At 34.9% G+C, this 19,277-nt stretch overlaps 3 protein-coding genes across 3 annotated transcripts; 1 reads left to right on the forward strand and 2 right to left on the reverse strand.

The window, feature by feature from the left end:
* Positions 1–4,836: 4,836 nt before the first annotated feature.
* Positions 4,837–5,416, forward strand: LOC125204504 (uncharacterized). The gene has a single exon (XM_048103180.2). It carries the CDS (start codon positions 5,006–5,008, stop codon positions 5,213–5,215), a length of 210 nt encoding a protein of 69 aa, XP_047959137.1. The 5' UTR covers positions 4,837–5,005; the 3' UTR covers positions 5,216–5,416.
* An 891-nt stretch (positions 5,417–6,307) lies between these two features.
* Positions 6,308–7,704, reverse strand: LOC125203605 (uncharacterized). The gene is made up of 2 exons (XM_048101993.2): positions 7,174–7,704; positions 6,308–6,663 (listed from the first exon to the last, which is right to left on the reverse strand). Exons 1-2 carry the CDS (start codon positions 7,556–7,558, stop codon positions 6,647–6,649), a joined length of 402 nt encoding a protein of 133 aa, XP_047957950.1. The 5' UTR covers positions 7,559–7,704; the 3' UTR covers positions 6,308–6,646.
* A 3,503-nt stretch (positions 7,705–11,207) lies between these two features.
* On the reverse strand, positions 11,208–17,662 carry LOC148923763 (agamous-like MADS-box protein AP1). The gene is made up of 7 exons (XM_089061891.1): positions 17,311–17,662; positions 12,666–12,735; positions 12,271–12,323; positions 12,072–12,171; positions 11,778–11,819; positions 11,565–11,606; positions 11,208–11,474 (listed from the first exon to the last, which is right to left on the reverse strand). Exons 1-7 carry the CDS (start codon positions 17,493–17,495, stop codon positions 11,391–11,393), a joined length of 576 nt encoding a protein of 191 aa, XP_088918017.1. The 5' UTR covers positions 17,496–17,662; the 3' UTR covers positions 11,208–11,390.
* Between the last annotated feature and the right edge of the window lie 1,615 nt (positions 17,663–19,277).

Below are 19,277 nucleotides of genomic sequence, written 5' to 3' on the forward strand. Positions count from 1 at the left end.
TTATTACTACTTTTTTCATTGAACGTTATTTTTTAATTTACTACACATGTCATGTTACTATTTACCTGACAAACGTGGCAATACGATATTACTATGTGTTATTCGTATACTGACACAAATATGGTCGAAATTGAAACTAATATAGCAAAATTAAATAAAATGAGGACGAATTTGATTATTTTAATTAACGTTCGAAATAGAATGACATTGTTTTAACTGTTGCGGTATAATTTCAAAATTTGAAAAGGGTAGTTGTTTTTAATTTTCAGTTTCAAAAGTTAGTCAATAAAAAGTTATGAATTAATCTCCCTAAAATAAAATAATTAACATGAGTCTTATCTCTATATCAATTATCAGCTCAATCTCCAAGCTTATCTCGTTGCTGAGATACATATGATGGTTATACTCATGATGAAAACATATATGATACTCACACCCTGATTTCAAATAAAGTTGTTGAAACATTAAATGATTTTAAAGAATATGATTGGTGAAAACTAGAAAAATTAAACTTGAGAGGATATTCTGGAAAATTTATAAAAAAAATAAAAAAATCTCAAAAGTTCATATGTTTACTCATATTATCATTTTAATTAAAAATGACTCATTTAAATGATCGTTGTTTTTATTTTTAATTACGCTGACACTTCCAATGCACACATAAAATTCAATTCATTTCAGGGGAAAATCAAAAGACCAAAGTTAGATTTAAAGAAAATTCTTTGAAATTATTTCGGAGCACTTTCATATGTGAAACGTTTATTTAGTGTATTTTGTCAATTGAACTTAATTTAATTACTTGTTCTGGTTCATGCATAATTCGAAAAGTAGGCTATCCGATAAGAAATTAATCTTGGAAATTGCAAAAACAACATATGCGATGTTGTGCCTATTTCTCGAAATATCATATCATCTCATTATCATGGTTTTGGGGCACTTTCCTTGCTACTTGATTAGTGCTTTAAGTAACGTAACCTATTGTTACAGGAAGCAATACTTGCTTGCTATTGGATTTCAATTTGTATAATAAATTAACAATAAGTGTCCACCATAAAACAAAGTACTCCTACTATTTGAGTGCAACTTATCACGTGTTACTTAGATCCAACATAAAATTGCACTACACAAAAAAGTGTAAAGATTCTTTTATTCTTAATAGATTCAAATCAACAGAGAGGAAACGACAAAAGAAAATGGAGAGGTGGAAAACACGAGGAAGATGACCCAATGACGAAGATGAATCAATTAATTAAAGTCAGTTATTAAATAGTCGAAATTTCGTGACTTTGAACTATTCTAGTATCTTGTGAATAAAATTATGAGTTTTTCTCCCTCTTTCTAACGTGACAATTGGGATAAATTAATTGTGAATCAAACCTAGTAGATCTACGACAATAATCAAACCTAGTAAAATGAGCTCAATTTTCACGTTTCTATTTTATAACGATGGTGGGACCACGTAATAAAATATGGGTCGTGGTCCAGCCCATTAGTTTTTTTTTGGTTGATTAATGTATCATCAGTGAGGCCCACATCACTCAATTTTACAATATCAATCAACCATGAACCAACTAGTTACTATTTCCCATCATTTGGAATATTCCCCTGGTTTTGGAAGGATCTAGTTTATTCATGCTCAACATCCCTACATACATCAATTTCTGATGTAATTATGAATGTATATGATATTTAAAACTAGATTATCTTATCTAAGGGTTTAAGGTTGAAGATAACTTTACCATTTCTGTATAGCATGTAGTATGATCAAGATGTAATAATAGAGTTTATAATTCGCAACTCCATTATGGAGTACAACAACAAGAAAATGTAGATTTTCTACAACAGTGTTGGATTGAATCCCAAATTAGTGTTGCATATCCCATGCTCAAATTACTTAGCTAAGGCATCCGCAATGGGACGGACGATGCGACGGACGATGGGTTAACCATCGTCCGCGGACGATGCGCGGAGGATACCCATCGTCCGTCGCATCGTCCGCCACTGTGGACGACGCGGACGATGGGCACGCGTTTCTTTTTTTTTTGAATTTTTTCAAATTTTTTTTTCTTATTTAAATACTACTATTCACTACCATTTCACACACTCCAATTTCACATCTCTTCAATTATTCTCTCTCATCGTCTCAAAAATGAATCCCGACGATTACGATTTGAGTACATCGGATGGCTGCAGACGGGCCTTGACTCAAGCCTTGTTCGATGTCGTTAATGAAGCCAAGGCGGAATGCTTGGCACAAATGCAGCGGGAGCAGGCGGCGGCGGAGGAGGCGGCGACGGCGAAGGCGGAGGCGCGGGTCCCTCGCCCGATACGACGTCAGACGTATGTCCCCCGCGAGCATGACGTAGCGCACGAACGTCTGTTCGCAGATTATTTTGCCGAGAATCCAAGGTGGGGCGCGAATGTTTTTCACCGCCGTTTTATAATGAGCCGAGATCTTTTTCTCCGCATTGTGCACATGTTGGAGGGACGTGATGAGTACTTCCAGTATCGGGAAGACGGGATCGGCAGACCCGGACTTACGCCGTTGCAGAAGTGCACGGTTGCGATCCGCCAGTTGGCCTACGACACAACAGCGGATATGTTCGACGAGTACCTTCACGTCGGGGATACAACTGGCCGCGAATGTCTGAAGAAATTTTGTAAGTTAGTTGTGGAGGCTTTTGGCGACACATATTTGCGACGCCCGACTGCTAATGATTGTCAGAGCCTGATGCGGATGCACGAGACGGTGCACGGCTTCCCTGGGATGCTAGGGAGCATCGACTGTATGCACTGGCAGTGGAAGAACTGCCCGACGGCCTGGAGAGGCCAATTTACTAGCGGCTACAAGGGCAGCCACCCGACGATGATCCTAGAAGCCGTCGCTGACCACCGCCTCTGGATCTGGCATGCCTACTTTGGTGTAGCCGGGTCGAACAACGACATCAACATCCTCAACTCGTCCACCCTATTCGCCGATCAGTGTAGGGGTCGCGGTCCGGCCATTCAGTTCACTGCCAACGGCCGCACACATCATATGGGGTACTACTTGGCCGATGGCATATACCCTAGGTGGCCTGTTTTTTTGAAGACGATCAGCTGCCCAATTGGTGAGAGGAGAGTCTTGTTTGCGGCAAAACAGGAGTCCGCGCGGAAGGATGTGGAGCGGGCTTTTGGGGTGCTCCAATCGCGGTGGGCAATCGTGAAAGGTCCGGCGCGTTTCTGGTACAAGGAAGTCATCGCCGACGTCATGTATGCGTGCATCATCATGCATAACATGATAGTCGAACAAGAACGTGGCCATGTCACCAATTGGGTGGATGATGAAGTCGGATCTAGCTCCAGCACGGCGACCTCGCCGGTCACTCGAGGATTACCGACTGGCTTCGGTGCGGTTCTAGAGCGACAAGCCTCAATGCGCAACCAACAAGACCATACTCAACTCATGACCGACATGATTGAAGAAGTTTAGAACCGCAACCGCCGCCGTTGAGAAATTGTAGTTTTTTTTTTTCGTATTGTAATTTTTGAATTTTAATGAAATGAAGTTAGTTTTCCAAATTTTGAAGTATTTAAATGTTCAAATAATAGAAAAATGCTTAGGGCGTCGCTTAGGGCGGGCTATAGTCCGCCCCACTGCAGGTGGAATAGGAGGATGATAAAATGCTGATGTGGCGGTGCATAGGGTGTCGCTTAAGGCGTCCCATTGTGGATGCCCTTATAGGCATTAAAATCAAATAGTTTTTAATGGGCCAAGTTCTGCTGTTTGGCCCACTAATTCTGAAACCAAAAAAAGGCCATTTCTTAACAAAGCTGCCCATGATTGGCCCAGACCCCATCACTCAAGAGATGAGTTACTAGTACTATATTATAAAAGAAAATAAAACTAATATCAACTGCTAAAAAGTTTGGAATCATATGATATATGTGGTATTGGTTCCCTAATCAAAAGGCAAACAAACCGAATGAAACAGCTGGAAATTAAACCTTTGTACTAATAATCTTTTGACATTTAATAATATTTGCGATTTCGCTTTAAAATTTGTGAAACATTTGAATACCTTATTGGCAATATTTTATGAGAGCTCCTTTTCAACGAATATTTACAATATAGGAGTATTATTTATTGATATTTGGGTTCCTAACCTCCTCTTTACTTGGTAGTAGTTGTAGAATGATTCTTACATGTTGAAACAGTACTGGTGGTAGAGCTAAAAAGAAAGGTGACCCGTTTGTTCTCAATCTAAACTGTATCATATTGTCCTCTGTTAAAACAGTCTCAGTTTTCTAATTTCATAAAAATCTATAAATACTATAAATGGAATATTAAATTAATTTATTATTTAATATTTTTTTCTCTTTTAGTTTTATTTTTATTGTTCATACTCTACTCATTTTATTTATGTTTCTTCATATTTATCAATTTACATTTAAATTTGCGCCATTCATCAATGAAATTATTTTTAGTGATGAAAGAAAGAGAGTAGTACTAATGTGTTTATTGGAATTTATGAAATGCACGCAACCCAAAATCGAAATCACAAAGAAAGAAATAGTCGGTGGAATATAATAATATAATATTACATAGAGAAATGAGGAATTGATAAGTCAGAGAGTATATGATTCTGCCACGCAAATTAAGTTAGTGGGCACATGTCCAAAGCTTCTTGGTAACGGGTCCATTTCTATCCTCAAATTACGAGTAGTACTACTACTTACTTCAAAATAATCCAAACAAATATTTTCATTGTGTATAAATAATTAAATAAGTAAGTGTCCGGATTAAGATAGAGTTTTACTTACTAGTATTTATTAAAAGAAAAGAGGTTATATTTTGATAATGGTGAGACAGAAATATATGCTTTGCTTTAGTGAGGTGGTTTGGAATAAATTGAGACGTGTACATAAATAAGTAAGTGTAGTGTGTGTCCTCACAAAATCACAATTCACAACCAATCCAATTAATTAGAGAGAGAGAGAGAGAGAGGAAGAAGAAGAAGCAGTTATGGCAGATTGGGGGCCGGTGGTGATAGCGGTGGTGCTGTTCGTGTTGCTGAGTCCGGGGCTCCTTTTCCAGTTGCCGGGTCGGAATCGGGTTGTGGATTTCGGGAACATGCAAACAAGTGGGCTATCCATTTTGGTTCACACCATTATCTTCTTTGGCCTTATTACTATTTTCCTCATCGCCATTGGCATCCACATCCACACTGGCTAGCCTCAAACCTATCCCATCCTTTATTGTTTTTGTTTAGATTATTTGGTTGTTGCTTTTGTTTCATGTTTTATAATTAAGGTATGTGCTTCTTGTTGTATTTAGCTACTATTTCTTGGTTGCTTTTGTAATTTTGTTTATCAAATTGGATGTAATTCAATGATTTTTGGGGGCAATGTTACCATTTCCTTTTCACTTTTGAAAGACGCTCCATTCCTACAGTTCGGAAATTTGGGATTTTTTTTTCGGTGAAATGGAATTCTTTTTAAAAACGCTGAAACTAAGAATGCGACTATTTACAAATGCATTTTTAGATGGTTGAGGCTTGAGCATTACATTTGATTTGAGTTAATTCTAGAAACTGGTTAGTAGATCGGAATTCCGACCACAAATTGCGATATACGGTATGTGTTGGAAAGAAGAGAAGGTGAAAGCAAGAATCAAGAATCAAAAGATAAGAATGAAATTAATCTACTTGTCTTCGCTCCTCATTCTACATGAAGGTATTACAATAAAACTATCCAAGTTAAGACAATATAGTCCCAAATTGAGTTCAATATACTCATGCTTCTTTCGTCCAATAACAAAAAAAATAGAGACATTTGAAAAGCCACAAGAATTAATGTATAATCCTTTAAACAATAAGAGGGAGAGAAAAGAGTAGTTAAAATAATATTTAATGAATAATGAGATCTATGTTTTAACTTTTAACTATTTAATGATAGTGATATAAGTTGTAAATAAATTGATGAGGATGGATAATGAATCAAAGATAATTTTCTACAAATGTATAATCCTTTAAACAATAAGAAGGAGAGAAAAGAATAGTTAAAATAATATTTAATGAATAATGAGATCTATGTTTTAACTTTTAAATAGTGATATAAGTTGTAAATAAATTTTCTACAATTGGAAATAAATTATTTTTATGAGATACACTGAAAAAAAATTGTCCACATGGGAGTATTAATTTTCAAATTTCAGTATTTCAATTATATTCTATTTTTGTATTACTAATATTAACACGAGAAGAAAGAAGACTGTAGCACAAAATCATTTGTATTCCAAGAAGAAGAAAAAAAAAGAGACTTGAGAGGCATCCACAATGAATTACTCCATATATGAGTAGAAGAAGGTAGCAACATCCATAGTGTCATTATATGATCATTAATACATAATGTACACTATGCTAATAGCAATTAATAATACTACTCGACACAGTAGTAGTGTACAAAGAGGCTCAACAAAAGCAATGCCTTCAACATCCAAACAGACCTCTGCTCTTGTCTTCTTCTCTGGTCTTGTGGCAATTGGCAACTCATCCTTTCTCCACATTATATACTGCCTGCTTCTGAGCTGCATTTTCTCTTCCTTTACTATCAACACACTCCTATTCAAGAAGCACCACTTCACCCCACCACATCCCTAATTGCTTCACATCACCTTCCACGCTGCAAACATCAATTCAACAATCTCATCAACACTTTGATCCTCACCCTTTTTAAACTAACTAAAATGCTAATTATGACTCTGAAAATACTTCAATCATCATCACACCTCAAACAACCAATACACCATGCTTTTCTACTCAAGAATCTAGTAACACAATCCCATTATAACATATCACAACCCTAATAATTTCCCCCAAAATACTGCATCTTTAAAGAGTCGACCTAAAAGATGAACCAAATTGCCCAACTTAGAAAGCCAACAATCAAATAAATCCAAATAAAAATTCAATCTTTATGACCCTAAAGCTTCTTCAACTATCATCATCAATTCATCATTACACCTCAAACAGCCATTTCAATCTACTCAAGAATCCTATTAAATATTAATAGCAGTATTCATTTATCCACATATATCAACCCTAATAATTACCCCCCCAAAAAACAGCATCTTTTAAGAGCCAACAGAAGAAAACAAAATAAAAATTCAATCTTTAAGGGAGAAATTCTCACGAGCAGCATCAGCATCTTTCCTGGGCGAAGAATTGCAGCAAAAAATACTCCTCCCAATCATTGAAATGCTCGAAACAACCCCCACAAAGTAGAGAGAAACCACCAAACCTAAAACCCAAGGCATCAACACCAATCCAATAAAAAAGGTCATCGATCCACACAGCATCAGAGACAGAGAAATCCCCAAAAGCAGAGAGGCGAATCCCGCGGGAGTCATCTGCTGGAACGAAGGCCCCTGCCTCCTGCGGCGGTGCGCGGCCGCAGATTGATCGGAGAAGTCGAGGGGCGGCGGCGGAGATCTGATGATATTCAGAACTAGGGCTGAGAGCTCGTGCAAGGCCTTGGAGCGATGATCCTGCTGATTCTGCGGCTGTCTTGTCATCATGTTGTTAATCGGAGGTGAAAATAGATGAGAGGAGAAGAAACGTGGTGTTGAATTGAATTGAGGGGATTTGGGGAAGAAGGGAAGATATATCAACAGAAAAAGCGTGTGTTTACTGCCAATGAGAAGGAGAGATGTGGGGACTATCTGTAAGTTGAGTTGCGCCTTTTTCTACTCATCCGTGGATAATTGCTTCAAGTTTGGTTTGACAGACGGATAGGATCCTCTGCTTTGCACCTCATTGCCTATACGCTTCACCATGTTGTACTCTATTAAACAAATCGGAAAGTTGAAAACTCAGCCACCAAGCTATCAATTTATTGTTCTGTCTAACTAATATGACCATCGTCGGAATGGAATTCTAGCATTAACATATGATTATGTCTGTCTCAAGATATTCATATTTTCTCTTTTTACTGTCATCATTTAAAATGTGACAGATAGAACCGTACTCTCTCCGCTTTAAGGAAGATGATCATTTTTTTGGGCGGCACGGAATTTTATGCAAATTTATTTTGTGTGTTGAGAGGAGAGAGTAAAGTAAGAGATAGGAAATAAAGTAGAGATAAAGGTTCCATTTTAAGTAATGGGTTATCTTAGTTGGGACAAACTAAAAAGGAAAGTGAGTCATCTTTAATGGGACGGAGGAAGTATATTATACTCCCCTGATCCACTTTAAGAGTCCCGGTTGAGTTCGGCACAGATATTAAAAAATGTAAAGGAAAGTTGGTGAAAAAAATAGTGGAATGTGGATCCTACTTTTTTATATTAGTTTTATAATAAAATGTGAGTGGAAAAAGGTTAGTGGAATATGAGGTCTAATACCATTTATGAAATATTTCAACTGAGACTCCTAAAGTGAGACACCCAAAAATGGTAAACTGGGACTTTTAAAGTGGGACGGAAGGGATAGAAAATTAGTCAACTTTATATTTTTAGCATGTTTATCTTTTTAAAGAAATGGTCCATATTTTTTACTGACAATATTCCAATAATTTTTACTCCATCTCTATCATATTTTATCAATTTTATATTGAAATTCGTAGTCCACTACTAAGATTATTGATAATGGATAGATAAAATTCGTCAGAAGGCTTCTATGCCACAAGGGTATCGATGAGAAGCTGATTTGACATCGAAGAATTATCATAATATTTTCAGATCAACTTCTCTAATGATAAAGTTGTCATGAAATTAAAATACAACCTAAATTTTAAGGATCGGTATTTTTAACGGACGACTAACAACAAAATTTCTAAACTTCATTGAATAACTTAAGAAATATTTTCACATTAATATCAAACCCTAAATTATTTTATAAAAAGACTTCGTTGCACATTGCGGACGTGTGCGCACAATAATCACATTGGTAGCATTAATTGGGATGATTAAATTAATGAAGACAATAGGGTCTAAATTACTACAATAGTATTAAAATTGTACGATACACGTAGTTTTATGTAATAAATTTCACAATTAATAGAAAAGAGGATTGCGATGCATGAAAAAGTGTTGGTGCAAGGTACAACACCTGAAAGCACGTGGGCGAAGAGGCAGACTGATTTTGGATAGAATTAGAGCCAATTGGATTATGACGTAGTTGTGATTGTGTAAGAAGAATCGCGCTTATCTAAACAGACGTAGATTGTAGTAAAATCGGTTGGCTGCTAGCCTGACACGTCTACGTCGCCGGTGAGCTGCACGCGCTATGTTAAATAATTCTGGTGTGGGCCCATCTTACTTGGGCCTCATCTACTTCGCCCACTAATTACTATATTACTCCCTCCGTTCCATAGTAACGGAAGCGTCTTTTTTCGGCACGGAGATTAAGGAAAATTGTGTTTGGTGAGTTAAATAAAGTGAATAAAGTGGAAAATGAAAAAAAGATAGAGAGATGAAGAGAGAAAAAAGTAAGAAAGAGTAAAATTGATGTAAAAAAATGTGTTGACTTTTACTAAAAAAGTAAATGATTTTATTACTATGGAACGTACCAAAATGGCAAAATGATTCTATTATTCTGGAACGGAGAGAGTAATTAATAATTTAATATAGTTAGTGATGATCACCCATTAATTAATAAGCGAATATAATTAACATAATAACAAAAATAATAGTACTCTTATTTGTAGGGTATACACCTTCACACAAGTGGGTTTTAATTACTCCCCCCGTCCCCGAATAAGAGTAGCACTTTTTCATTTGGATACGTTCCCAATTAAGAATAGCACTTCATTTTTATCATAAATGGTAAGTAGGTCTCACATTCCATTAACTCACCCCACTCACATTTTATTATAAAACTAATATAAAAAAATGAATCTCACATTCCACTAACTTTTTCAACCAACTTTTCTTTATATTTCTTAAAACTCGTGCCCGGTCAAAGTGCTACTCCTAATCGGGGACGGATGGAGTATTTATTTTCTATGAATATTAAGATTTTGGAGTAGTATATAGTAGATGATCAAATACGACTTCTAACTTTAATTATGGGAGTGAAATAATTCATCGATTGTTAATGACTCCATACGCGTGTGCGATGTGCAAGTGATAAGACATATTTGTATGTTTTTGAATTTGGATGAAAATTGAAAAAGGGCAAGAAAAAGTAGTTGGTGGGGTATAAGGTGTTTTGTTTTTGTATTTTCGCGATGTTGAAATCATGTAAGTAGCATGGAAAAAGTAACTATCACTGTGGGGACGTATACAAATTTGACTAATAAAGATTGACGCCTCATAATTCAAAGAGATAGCAAAAGAGAGGATATAAATTGATTAGAGTCATGGTTTACAATATAATTGAGTGTGGGGCATATATAATTGCATTCATAATTAGCACTGATACAGACATACTGCCAGCTGAAGTAAACTTTGAAATGCATTTTGTTTTCAATATTGACTAACATTGGGTAAAATTTGAATTTATATGCAGCACAGTTTGTGCTTGTGGAGTGATTGATTAAAATCTTAAACCAAGCACTAGAAAGTAGGATTCATTTTATAATCTTATTCTAGAAAAAAAATATGATCTTCTAGGAAACTATTTTATGTGTGATCTTGGTTGTGTGTAGAGTAGATGGATATGCTATATACGGTGATAAAAAACATGTGGATGCAATAAGCAGAAGACATTGTTAATTATTAAATACTATAGCATTAGGTTTGGGTAACAAATTCTCTCAGAATATAATATTAAGCTAGATAAGGTAAGGTAAGATGTCCAGTCATAACCTGAGCAAGAGGAAGCGGATAAATGGGCTTTATTTTATGGGCCTTAATTATTTGGGCCAAAATCCATTATGCTTTTAAATGGGCATTATTTTGTGAGCATAATAATTTGGACAAATGGGCGTCAATTTCTCATCCCCAACCAGAAAAAGGGCTTGATTTTATGGATGATTCCCACTGGACCCAAAATAGTTAAGCTGTACGATAATCTATCTCTAATCCTAATTTGACAAATTAGTCAAGGAAACAAAAGGACATAAGACACGTGTTTAGTAGTAATTGGAGGAGCAAGATGATATTGATAGATAATGTCAGTTATTACGTGCCAGATGTAGTTACTACGACTATAATATCCAAATGCACCCACATGCATTCCACCACGTGCACACAACCTTTCTTTTTCCGTGCGTTATGTACTAGGATGTTACTATAACATAAAGTCTATTTATATTAACTAATCACTTCATCATTCAAACACAACTACAAGCTTACATAACACAGATATTCTGTTTATTGGTTATTGCATGATGATTGATGAACACAACACAACACAACACAACACAACACTTGCTATAACCTTGCATTTCTCAGAGGCAGAAATGATCACTTATTCAGCTATTGTTGGCATTACGTTCAGATCAACAGCAAATCTCTTCCTCTTTCCCTTCCCCTTCCTCTTGCTCTCTTCCACCTGTTGTTAATATATGAGTGACGTCATCATGATTCTAGTTTCCAACGTTATCACTTCCAATTTTATTTATATATGTATGTATATATATACCTTTTCCTGCAGCATCATCTTCTCTTCCTCCAGCTGCTTTTCCTGTTCAAAAACCAGCACTTGATAAATGAGGTGCATCTTCTCCCCTCTAACTTTACATAATTATGCATCTCTTCAATTCCTTTATAATTATTGAACGATTTCAATAAAAAGGAACTAGTTAACTCATTTCCTTATATGTTTAATGGCTTCATAGGAGATGGAAACCTCTACCTGTTCCTTGAGGCTTGATATAGACTTGAGTAGCAAACGAGTCTGCACAAGCAACAATTATTCAAAACAGAACCAATAGCAACTGAAATTCAGCATAAGAAAGTTGTATAGTTAATATCTGGCATTTATAATAGTATTGTAACAAACTTTCCTCATCTTGTATCATACATCTTGTCTGAGATCTGTCTAACAAGTCTGAGAATCCAACAATTACATTCCATTTATAGCTTTTAACAGCAATTGGCAAAAAGTAAAATATGGGTTATAACAGTTGGAAGTCTCAAGTTAGGTTACCTTAGTTTCTCTGGTTTGTATTAGTGCATTCTCAAATTGTTTCTGGAGATGCATAATGTCGGTGACCGTGAGGTCGTCGGACAATGGCTCGCCGAGCTTCCTACAAAAATATATGGGACAGCCTAGCTGTTCATATCACTTAACAAAGTTATAAATATATTAAATTAAGTAGAGGGAGCTAGGGATATGAAGTGGCTGCCTATCCACAGTTTGAAGGAGCTCCTCACATGTGAGGAAACTTGAATAATCATCCTGACATGGAAAACACAAAATAACAACCTTCACAATATGGAACATATATTTTTTCCATACAACTATGATCCTAGTGCTAAATTTTACGGAAATTAACCAAAACCGAGCACCACCACTACTTGCTAAACAAATCACACCCAACTAGGCTAATCCGTAAAACATGTTTCTCACACCTTAGCTTCTTTGTTTCGATATTTCAAAGAGTTGATGTCGTAATTACGTAATATAAAGTTATAAACCTTATGCTATTCACATGTTGCACAAAGTAAAAAAGTACATGTTTTTCCTTTCCCTAAAAACAAACCCTAAACCCACTTTAATTTCATAAACAGATAAGCTTACCTGTTGTGTGGAGGGACTTGCAGCTTTTGCCGCTGGATGATTATAATATCGTTGCAGGATCTTACTCATTCTGGATAGCAATTCAAGTTCAGCTAAGTGAGAATGTAAAAGAAAATACCAAAAAAACAAACGATACCAACTGCAAATGGGTAAAGAATTGACTTCTTGGTCAATAGTATAGTCACTAGGTATATATTTCATCACACAAAGAAATAAGTATTTAGTGAACATTCCAAATATTTTGAGCTGAATCATAAAATATAAGATAATGCAGGCACAAGGTAGCATAAATCTCATTACTCTAGGTTTGAATATTCTAGGCCCGGGAGTCAAGTATGTTGTTACAACTTGTTCTCACCAAGTCCAGTCTATAGCAAGAAAATCCACTTAGAATTCCTCGTACATCACAATAATTACAACTTAACAGATTTAAGATTTATAACCAAGAGGAGAGATAGAAAACAAATAAGAGCTACCACAAGTGGGTGACTACCTCACCAACTTGAGGTGAAGAACTTAATTCTTCATAAGGATTCGTTGAATTTTCTTTACAAGGAGATACTGTAAGGCTTTAACACATTTTAAACATTGAGCGATATGTAGGCTAAGAAATCCATATGGAAACAATGTGCATGAGCTTGTTGTCAGATGTTCACGACAATTATGGTTGGTATGGGCTATCAATAGATCAATGCCAATGACATGTTCATTTGACAATATGGATATGATATTTTGTCAATATATCTTGATGATATGGTTGCCAGGGAAAGATTGCCTAACTGAAATGAGATAGTTAAGGAAATCCATGTAAAGGACATAGAAACATGATATTTTTTTTTGCGATGAAGTATGAATTGGACTTTTTATATTTTTCCTTTGTAATTTTTTTTATTTATACCAATATTATGTAAGTTCTTATACAAAAGCCCCTATCCATGAGCTAAATTATACATGAATATAGTTTAAATGATTTTTTATTATAAAATGGCCCCTATAAGTGATGATTTTTGTGTCCGCCCCTGGAGATTGGGGAACCACTACATGCATAATTCAAGGAAAGGCATCATGGTTGACCATTACATCTATTCTTCATAGATATCTAAGTATACCATATCAAAATATGTGTTTACGTGAAAAAGAAATACACCGAATTGAAAAAATAGGCATGTCTAGTTGGATATGTTATAAAAAATAGTCATGTCTAGTTTGATATATAGTTGGATATGTATGGGTGTAGATTAGGATTCTAATGGTACTGATGAAGACAAATTAGACAACTATGATGTTTTATTATGATTAGGTCAACTAAACAACATTATGAACACTTAATGTGTTGAATATTACTTGAGACTTCTTTGTATCTATCTATCTATGTTTCATAATTGTCTTATAAGTAGTTTTTATGAAATTATCAACTTCACTCATAGTTCCTCAAGGTTATCGGGGTTTTTAACCTTGTAACCTAGTTATGCTTCACCTATATAAAGTGAGGTTCCACTTTCTTGTCGCCTAACTAAGATATTTATTCAAGATTGTTGATGTAATTATATTAGCTCTTTGATTGCTTATCCAAAACCAATGACCATAGGAAATCAGTTAAGATATGTGTTACTTATTGTTAACATAGTATATTTGACCGATGTTGCATTCCAGCAACCATACGAATGGAGAACAAAAAATAAAGGACCTATGCAAAGCTAGCCATTTTCGCGAGATCGCGACTGAAAAAGACCTTCATGTGGAGTGTAAGGACTAAATGAATCAATGGAGCTTAGCACATAAGAATACAAGACCTTAGATGTGTGTTGAAATGAACATAAGACTTCCACATATAACACATATAGATCCATCATGACCTGGGCATGCTCTAATATTATTTGAAAATGGGTCACTCACTCCTTGCAAAGGCCTTATAAGAAGGGGGACGGGGGCGTGTTTATCCAAGAATATATAGAAGAAACGTGATCACTACCAAGTTGATATAGGGCAAGAATGAGGGTTTCACTAGTAGTGATTAATGCTTGTCTATTTTGGACTACAGTTCGGAATAAAGTACTATATCTAGAAGATGTATTGTACTGATACACGTTGCTTAAAATGTCTTTGGCAAAAACCTTTGACCAAATACCATTCTTCGCATCCTAAATATTGCATTGTCTTCAAATTGGAATATCATTTACTTAGATCCCAACAATCCCTTTCTTCATTGGGGTTTAGAGAAAGAAATCTCCACGAAGCAAGCAACCACCGAACTTTGAGCAAGGTCCTCCTAACATTGGGGACTACCTATGCCCATTTATACCCTTATGCTCATTGGCCCATTTAATTCCTTTCAATTCTCATCTCCTTCATTTGTACCTCTCTACTACAATTGTTAACTAAATGAAGAAAAAGCCTACATTCATTAGGACATCAAATCATTTCTCATTTTCATGCATCACTTTGCCTTGCACATCAATAAATGCCTACGCCGATACATCTATTCGAAATTCAACCACAACAATGCTACCAAAATATGGGCCACACTTTCATTATTTCATTCCAAACATATGAAGTACTCACCCCGTCCCACTCAAGATGTTAACCCTTCCTTCTTAGGTTGTCCCACTTAAGATGTTCACTTTCCATATTTGGAAACAAATTCATCTCTCCTTATTAAACCACCCAACTACCTTTCCTTTCTCTACTATATTACACTAATAATTTTTCCTAAAACTCCGTGCCACTCCAGATTGTAGTTGGGTGGGACATCTTGAGTGGGATAGGGGTAAAATTTGTTTCCTTGTTTTAATATTGAATTTACACTATCAATATTATAAATTTAAACACTATAGGGACCACTCTCCCGTTACTTGGGTTTGGTGATCGCAACTGGAAAGATGTCCTTACATACGAAAAATACCAGGTTTCGATTACACACTAGTTGCCCGGCTGGACACAACTAGAGGACCGATAACTCATTGTTGTTAGCTTATCAAGAACTCATTATAACACTGCCTCTATTAAGTTGTGTTGTGTTATGTCATTTTTTAAACACCTGCTTAGTAATTTCATGCAAAAAAGCCCTAGATTCTTTATATTTTTTAATCAAAGCGAGCTATATGTATTTTATGGATTCAAAGGAGAAAACTTTTGAGAGTATAGTTAGAGATAAGCAAATAAAGTCTATACTTCAATCATTATTTATCTTTTATGAACAACATGACATCATTTATCATTAAGTGGAAATATTTTCCACATCCTCAGAAATGGTAATGTTTGTGCCACAACTATCTTTTGTCTTTAGGAAAATTAGGTCAGGGGATTGCTACAGTTAGAAATCTTAGGTGTTCTTCATTGAAATATCTCAAACATCTTTTACAAATTGCAAACAAAAATTGTTGAAGACCATGTGTTATTTGTAAATTTTAAGTATAGATACATTAGGTATTGTGCCAATATGATATAAACAAAGATATTTCAAAATAAAATCATGACTTGTTGAGCATAAAATTTGAAGGAAAAAAAAAAGCTTTTATAAGATGCATGTAATACCAAACACAGAGATGGACATAAAACAAGTACAAAGATGCATGTGATGCCAAACACCAAGATGTATTCAGAAACTACATCCAAGATAATCAAAGAGACATGCTTTAACAATGTTTTAAATTAAAATAGTAAGACATGTGTATTTATTAGAACAAAGAGCTAGTCATTGCCAATAATACAAATATCTGTAATAATATTAATAATAACCAATCAAGGAGATTCATTCAACAATGGCAAGGGTTGTGCTTGCTGGGAACATGATCCAACATGAACATGAATCCATGTTGTACATTTAGGTGATACAATGTAAATGAGAATAAACTATCTAACACTTATCACATTATATATCAAGTTAGCTAGTGATCTCTTATATGTACATATTGCTATGTTTCTTCAATCTAGGAAAGGGTAAAATATCTTCTAAGCCTTGAAAGGAAATATAGATTTTACCAAAAGTCAGCTTATTGCACAAGGATATGCCACTTTGATAAGTGCCATCATATTCCCATAAAAATACAAAATCATATAAACAAACATGTAGAGAATATCAAGGGCAGCTGGTATATTCACCTTATTCTCTCTTCAATTTCTTAAGAATATTGTATGTCACCTCAATCTAAAATTTTTAAAAATTGGTTAACTATTGTTGGCTGCTTATCTTGCTCTACATTTTCATATGTAGGTCCCTCCAATCTAATTAAGCAATCTAAAAGGTATATTTTGATTGATTAAGTTACAAACATTAGACTAGGGTTAAGCCACTATCCACATCCACATGCAGACATACACATGACACAGAAGGAAGATAACATATGAATGCAAATCTGCAGCTGAAAATGCTTCAATTAATTGCCTCCAATTAAATTACAGCAATCAGCCTTCCCAAAAGGAGGGGTGTTTATCTGAATTTAAGAAATGTCCATTGATTCTGCACTTGAATTGTTTTTTCAGTTCAATTTGAGTTCCAGTGAGTCCGAGCAGGCAAATTACATGGCAAAATTTGTATATAGAAATGTATATTGAGGGAACGAGAAGCTAAATAAAGCCACCATTAATTATGAGTGACATTGATTAAAATATTAGCATTAATTAAAAAATTAAAAAATAGTTAAACCTGGAGTTGCTGCTATACTGGTAGAGCTTGTTAGTAGAGGAAAAAATGATGAGGGCGACGTCCACATCGCAGAGCACCGATATCTCCTTGGCTTTTTTGAAAATTCCATTTCGGCGCTTGGAAAAGGTAGCCTGGCGCGAGCTTTTATCTTCGATTCGCTCAAGCTTGAGTCTCCTTCTTCCCATTGTTACAATTACCCATTGGAATTAGGTCTCAAAATCATTGATTTAAATAGGGAGGAAGAGGAAAGGATAGAGGAGGAGAAGAAGGGTTGAAACTTGAAACGCAGAGGCATGTGTGCAGAGGGTTTGGAAGAGATGACGTTGACGGATATTTCACCACGTCTGCTTTCATACTCATACATTTTATATTCACCTTTAAACTATGACCGACTTTATTATTTTACTATTTATTTATTACTATTAATACTCACTCACTTCTATAATAATAGAGACTTTTCTTTTTAGTACGATATTTAACAAAAATTATATATATTAGGTGAGTTAAGTAAAGAGATAATAAAATAGAAAATGAAAAAAGTAAAGAGACGAAGAGAAAAAAAAAATAAGAGAGAGTAAAGTAGGTATGAAAAAATGTGTTGACTTTTATTTAAAAAAAATGAAATGACTCTATTATTATGGAACGTACCAAAATTGCAAAATGACTTTATTACTATAAAACAAAGGGAGTACTTATTTGTATTATCTACTCCGTATTATCTATTATTATTACTTTTATTATGAATTTGAATTTTGGTTTAAATCTCTAATACTCCCTCCGTTCCTCCGTTCCATAGTTAAAATCATTTTGCTATTTTGGTACGTTCCATAATAATAGAGTTATTTTCCTTTTTAGTAAAAGTCAACACATTTTTCCACACCTACTTTACACTCTCTTACTTTATTTTCTCTTCATCATTCTACATTTTTTATTTTCCAATTTATTTTCCCTTTACTTTACTTACCTAATACAATTTTTCTTAATCTCTGTATCGAAAAGGAACGCCTCTATTACTATGGAATGGAGGGAGGGAGTACAATTTTACTACTAGTAAATAGCAAATGTCAAAGGGCGTAATGGTTAGGTTTGTATCAATAACCAGCATTCAAAAGCACAATGGGACAAAGAGAACCTTCATTTGGTCTGGTGTATAATTATATGAAGCATTTACTTGATTGAATTTCACGTGGCATCAATAGGATGTAGTAGTAATTTACTATATATAGTACATTGTTTAAGATTATCAATCGACTGAATAAAATAAATATTCCATGTTTCAGCCTTCTCTTTGCAATCTAGATAGATGTAAAATATAAACATTCAATTTCACGTGGCATCAATAGGATGTAGTAGTAATTTACTATATATAGTACATTGTTCAATCGACTGAATAAAATAAATATTCCATGTTTCAGCCTTTTTCTTTGCAATCTAGATAGATGTAAAATATAAACATTCAACCCAAGTGACGTAGAGTGACACGAGACTTGTCTATTTTTAATCAAATGATCAAAGAGTCGATACCTGTCTATGGAGTAGCTTTCAATCCTTGAGTCAATTGATTCACTCATTAAGATACCTACAAATCAGTGCGGGAAATAGTTATTGAACCCACCGATAAATATCCTTAGTAATATATCTTCATATTGCCTATCCGTATTCAAAAAATAGAAACATAGAAACATTTGAAACGACACGAGTTTTAATGTGCAATTGGTAAAGTAAGTGTGAAGAATTGGTAAAGTAAGAGAGTAAAAAAAATGAGTAAAGTAAGAGAGAGGAAGAGAAAAAGTAGTTAAAGTAGAGTTAATGGATTGAGAGGTCCATGTCCTAAAATAGTAAGATTCTAAAGTTTTTATTTTTAAGGAACGACCAAAAATGGAAATAGTTGCTATTTTAAAAAAACGGAGGGAGTATTAATATATAGCATTGCATGTATGATTTCTAATAAATAATTAAATAGCCAT

Source organism: Salvia hispanica, chromosome 6, assembly GCF_029641045.1.
Source record: "Salvia hispanica isolate PSC_SH4W2 chromosome 6, Shi_PSC_v1, whole genome shotgun sequence".
In the NCBI taxonomy this organism is placed as follows: domain Eukaryota; kingdom Viridiplantae; phylum Streptophyta; class Magnoliopsida; order Lamiales; family Lamiaceae; genus Salvia; species Salvia hispanica.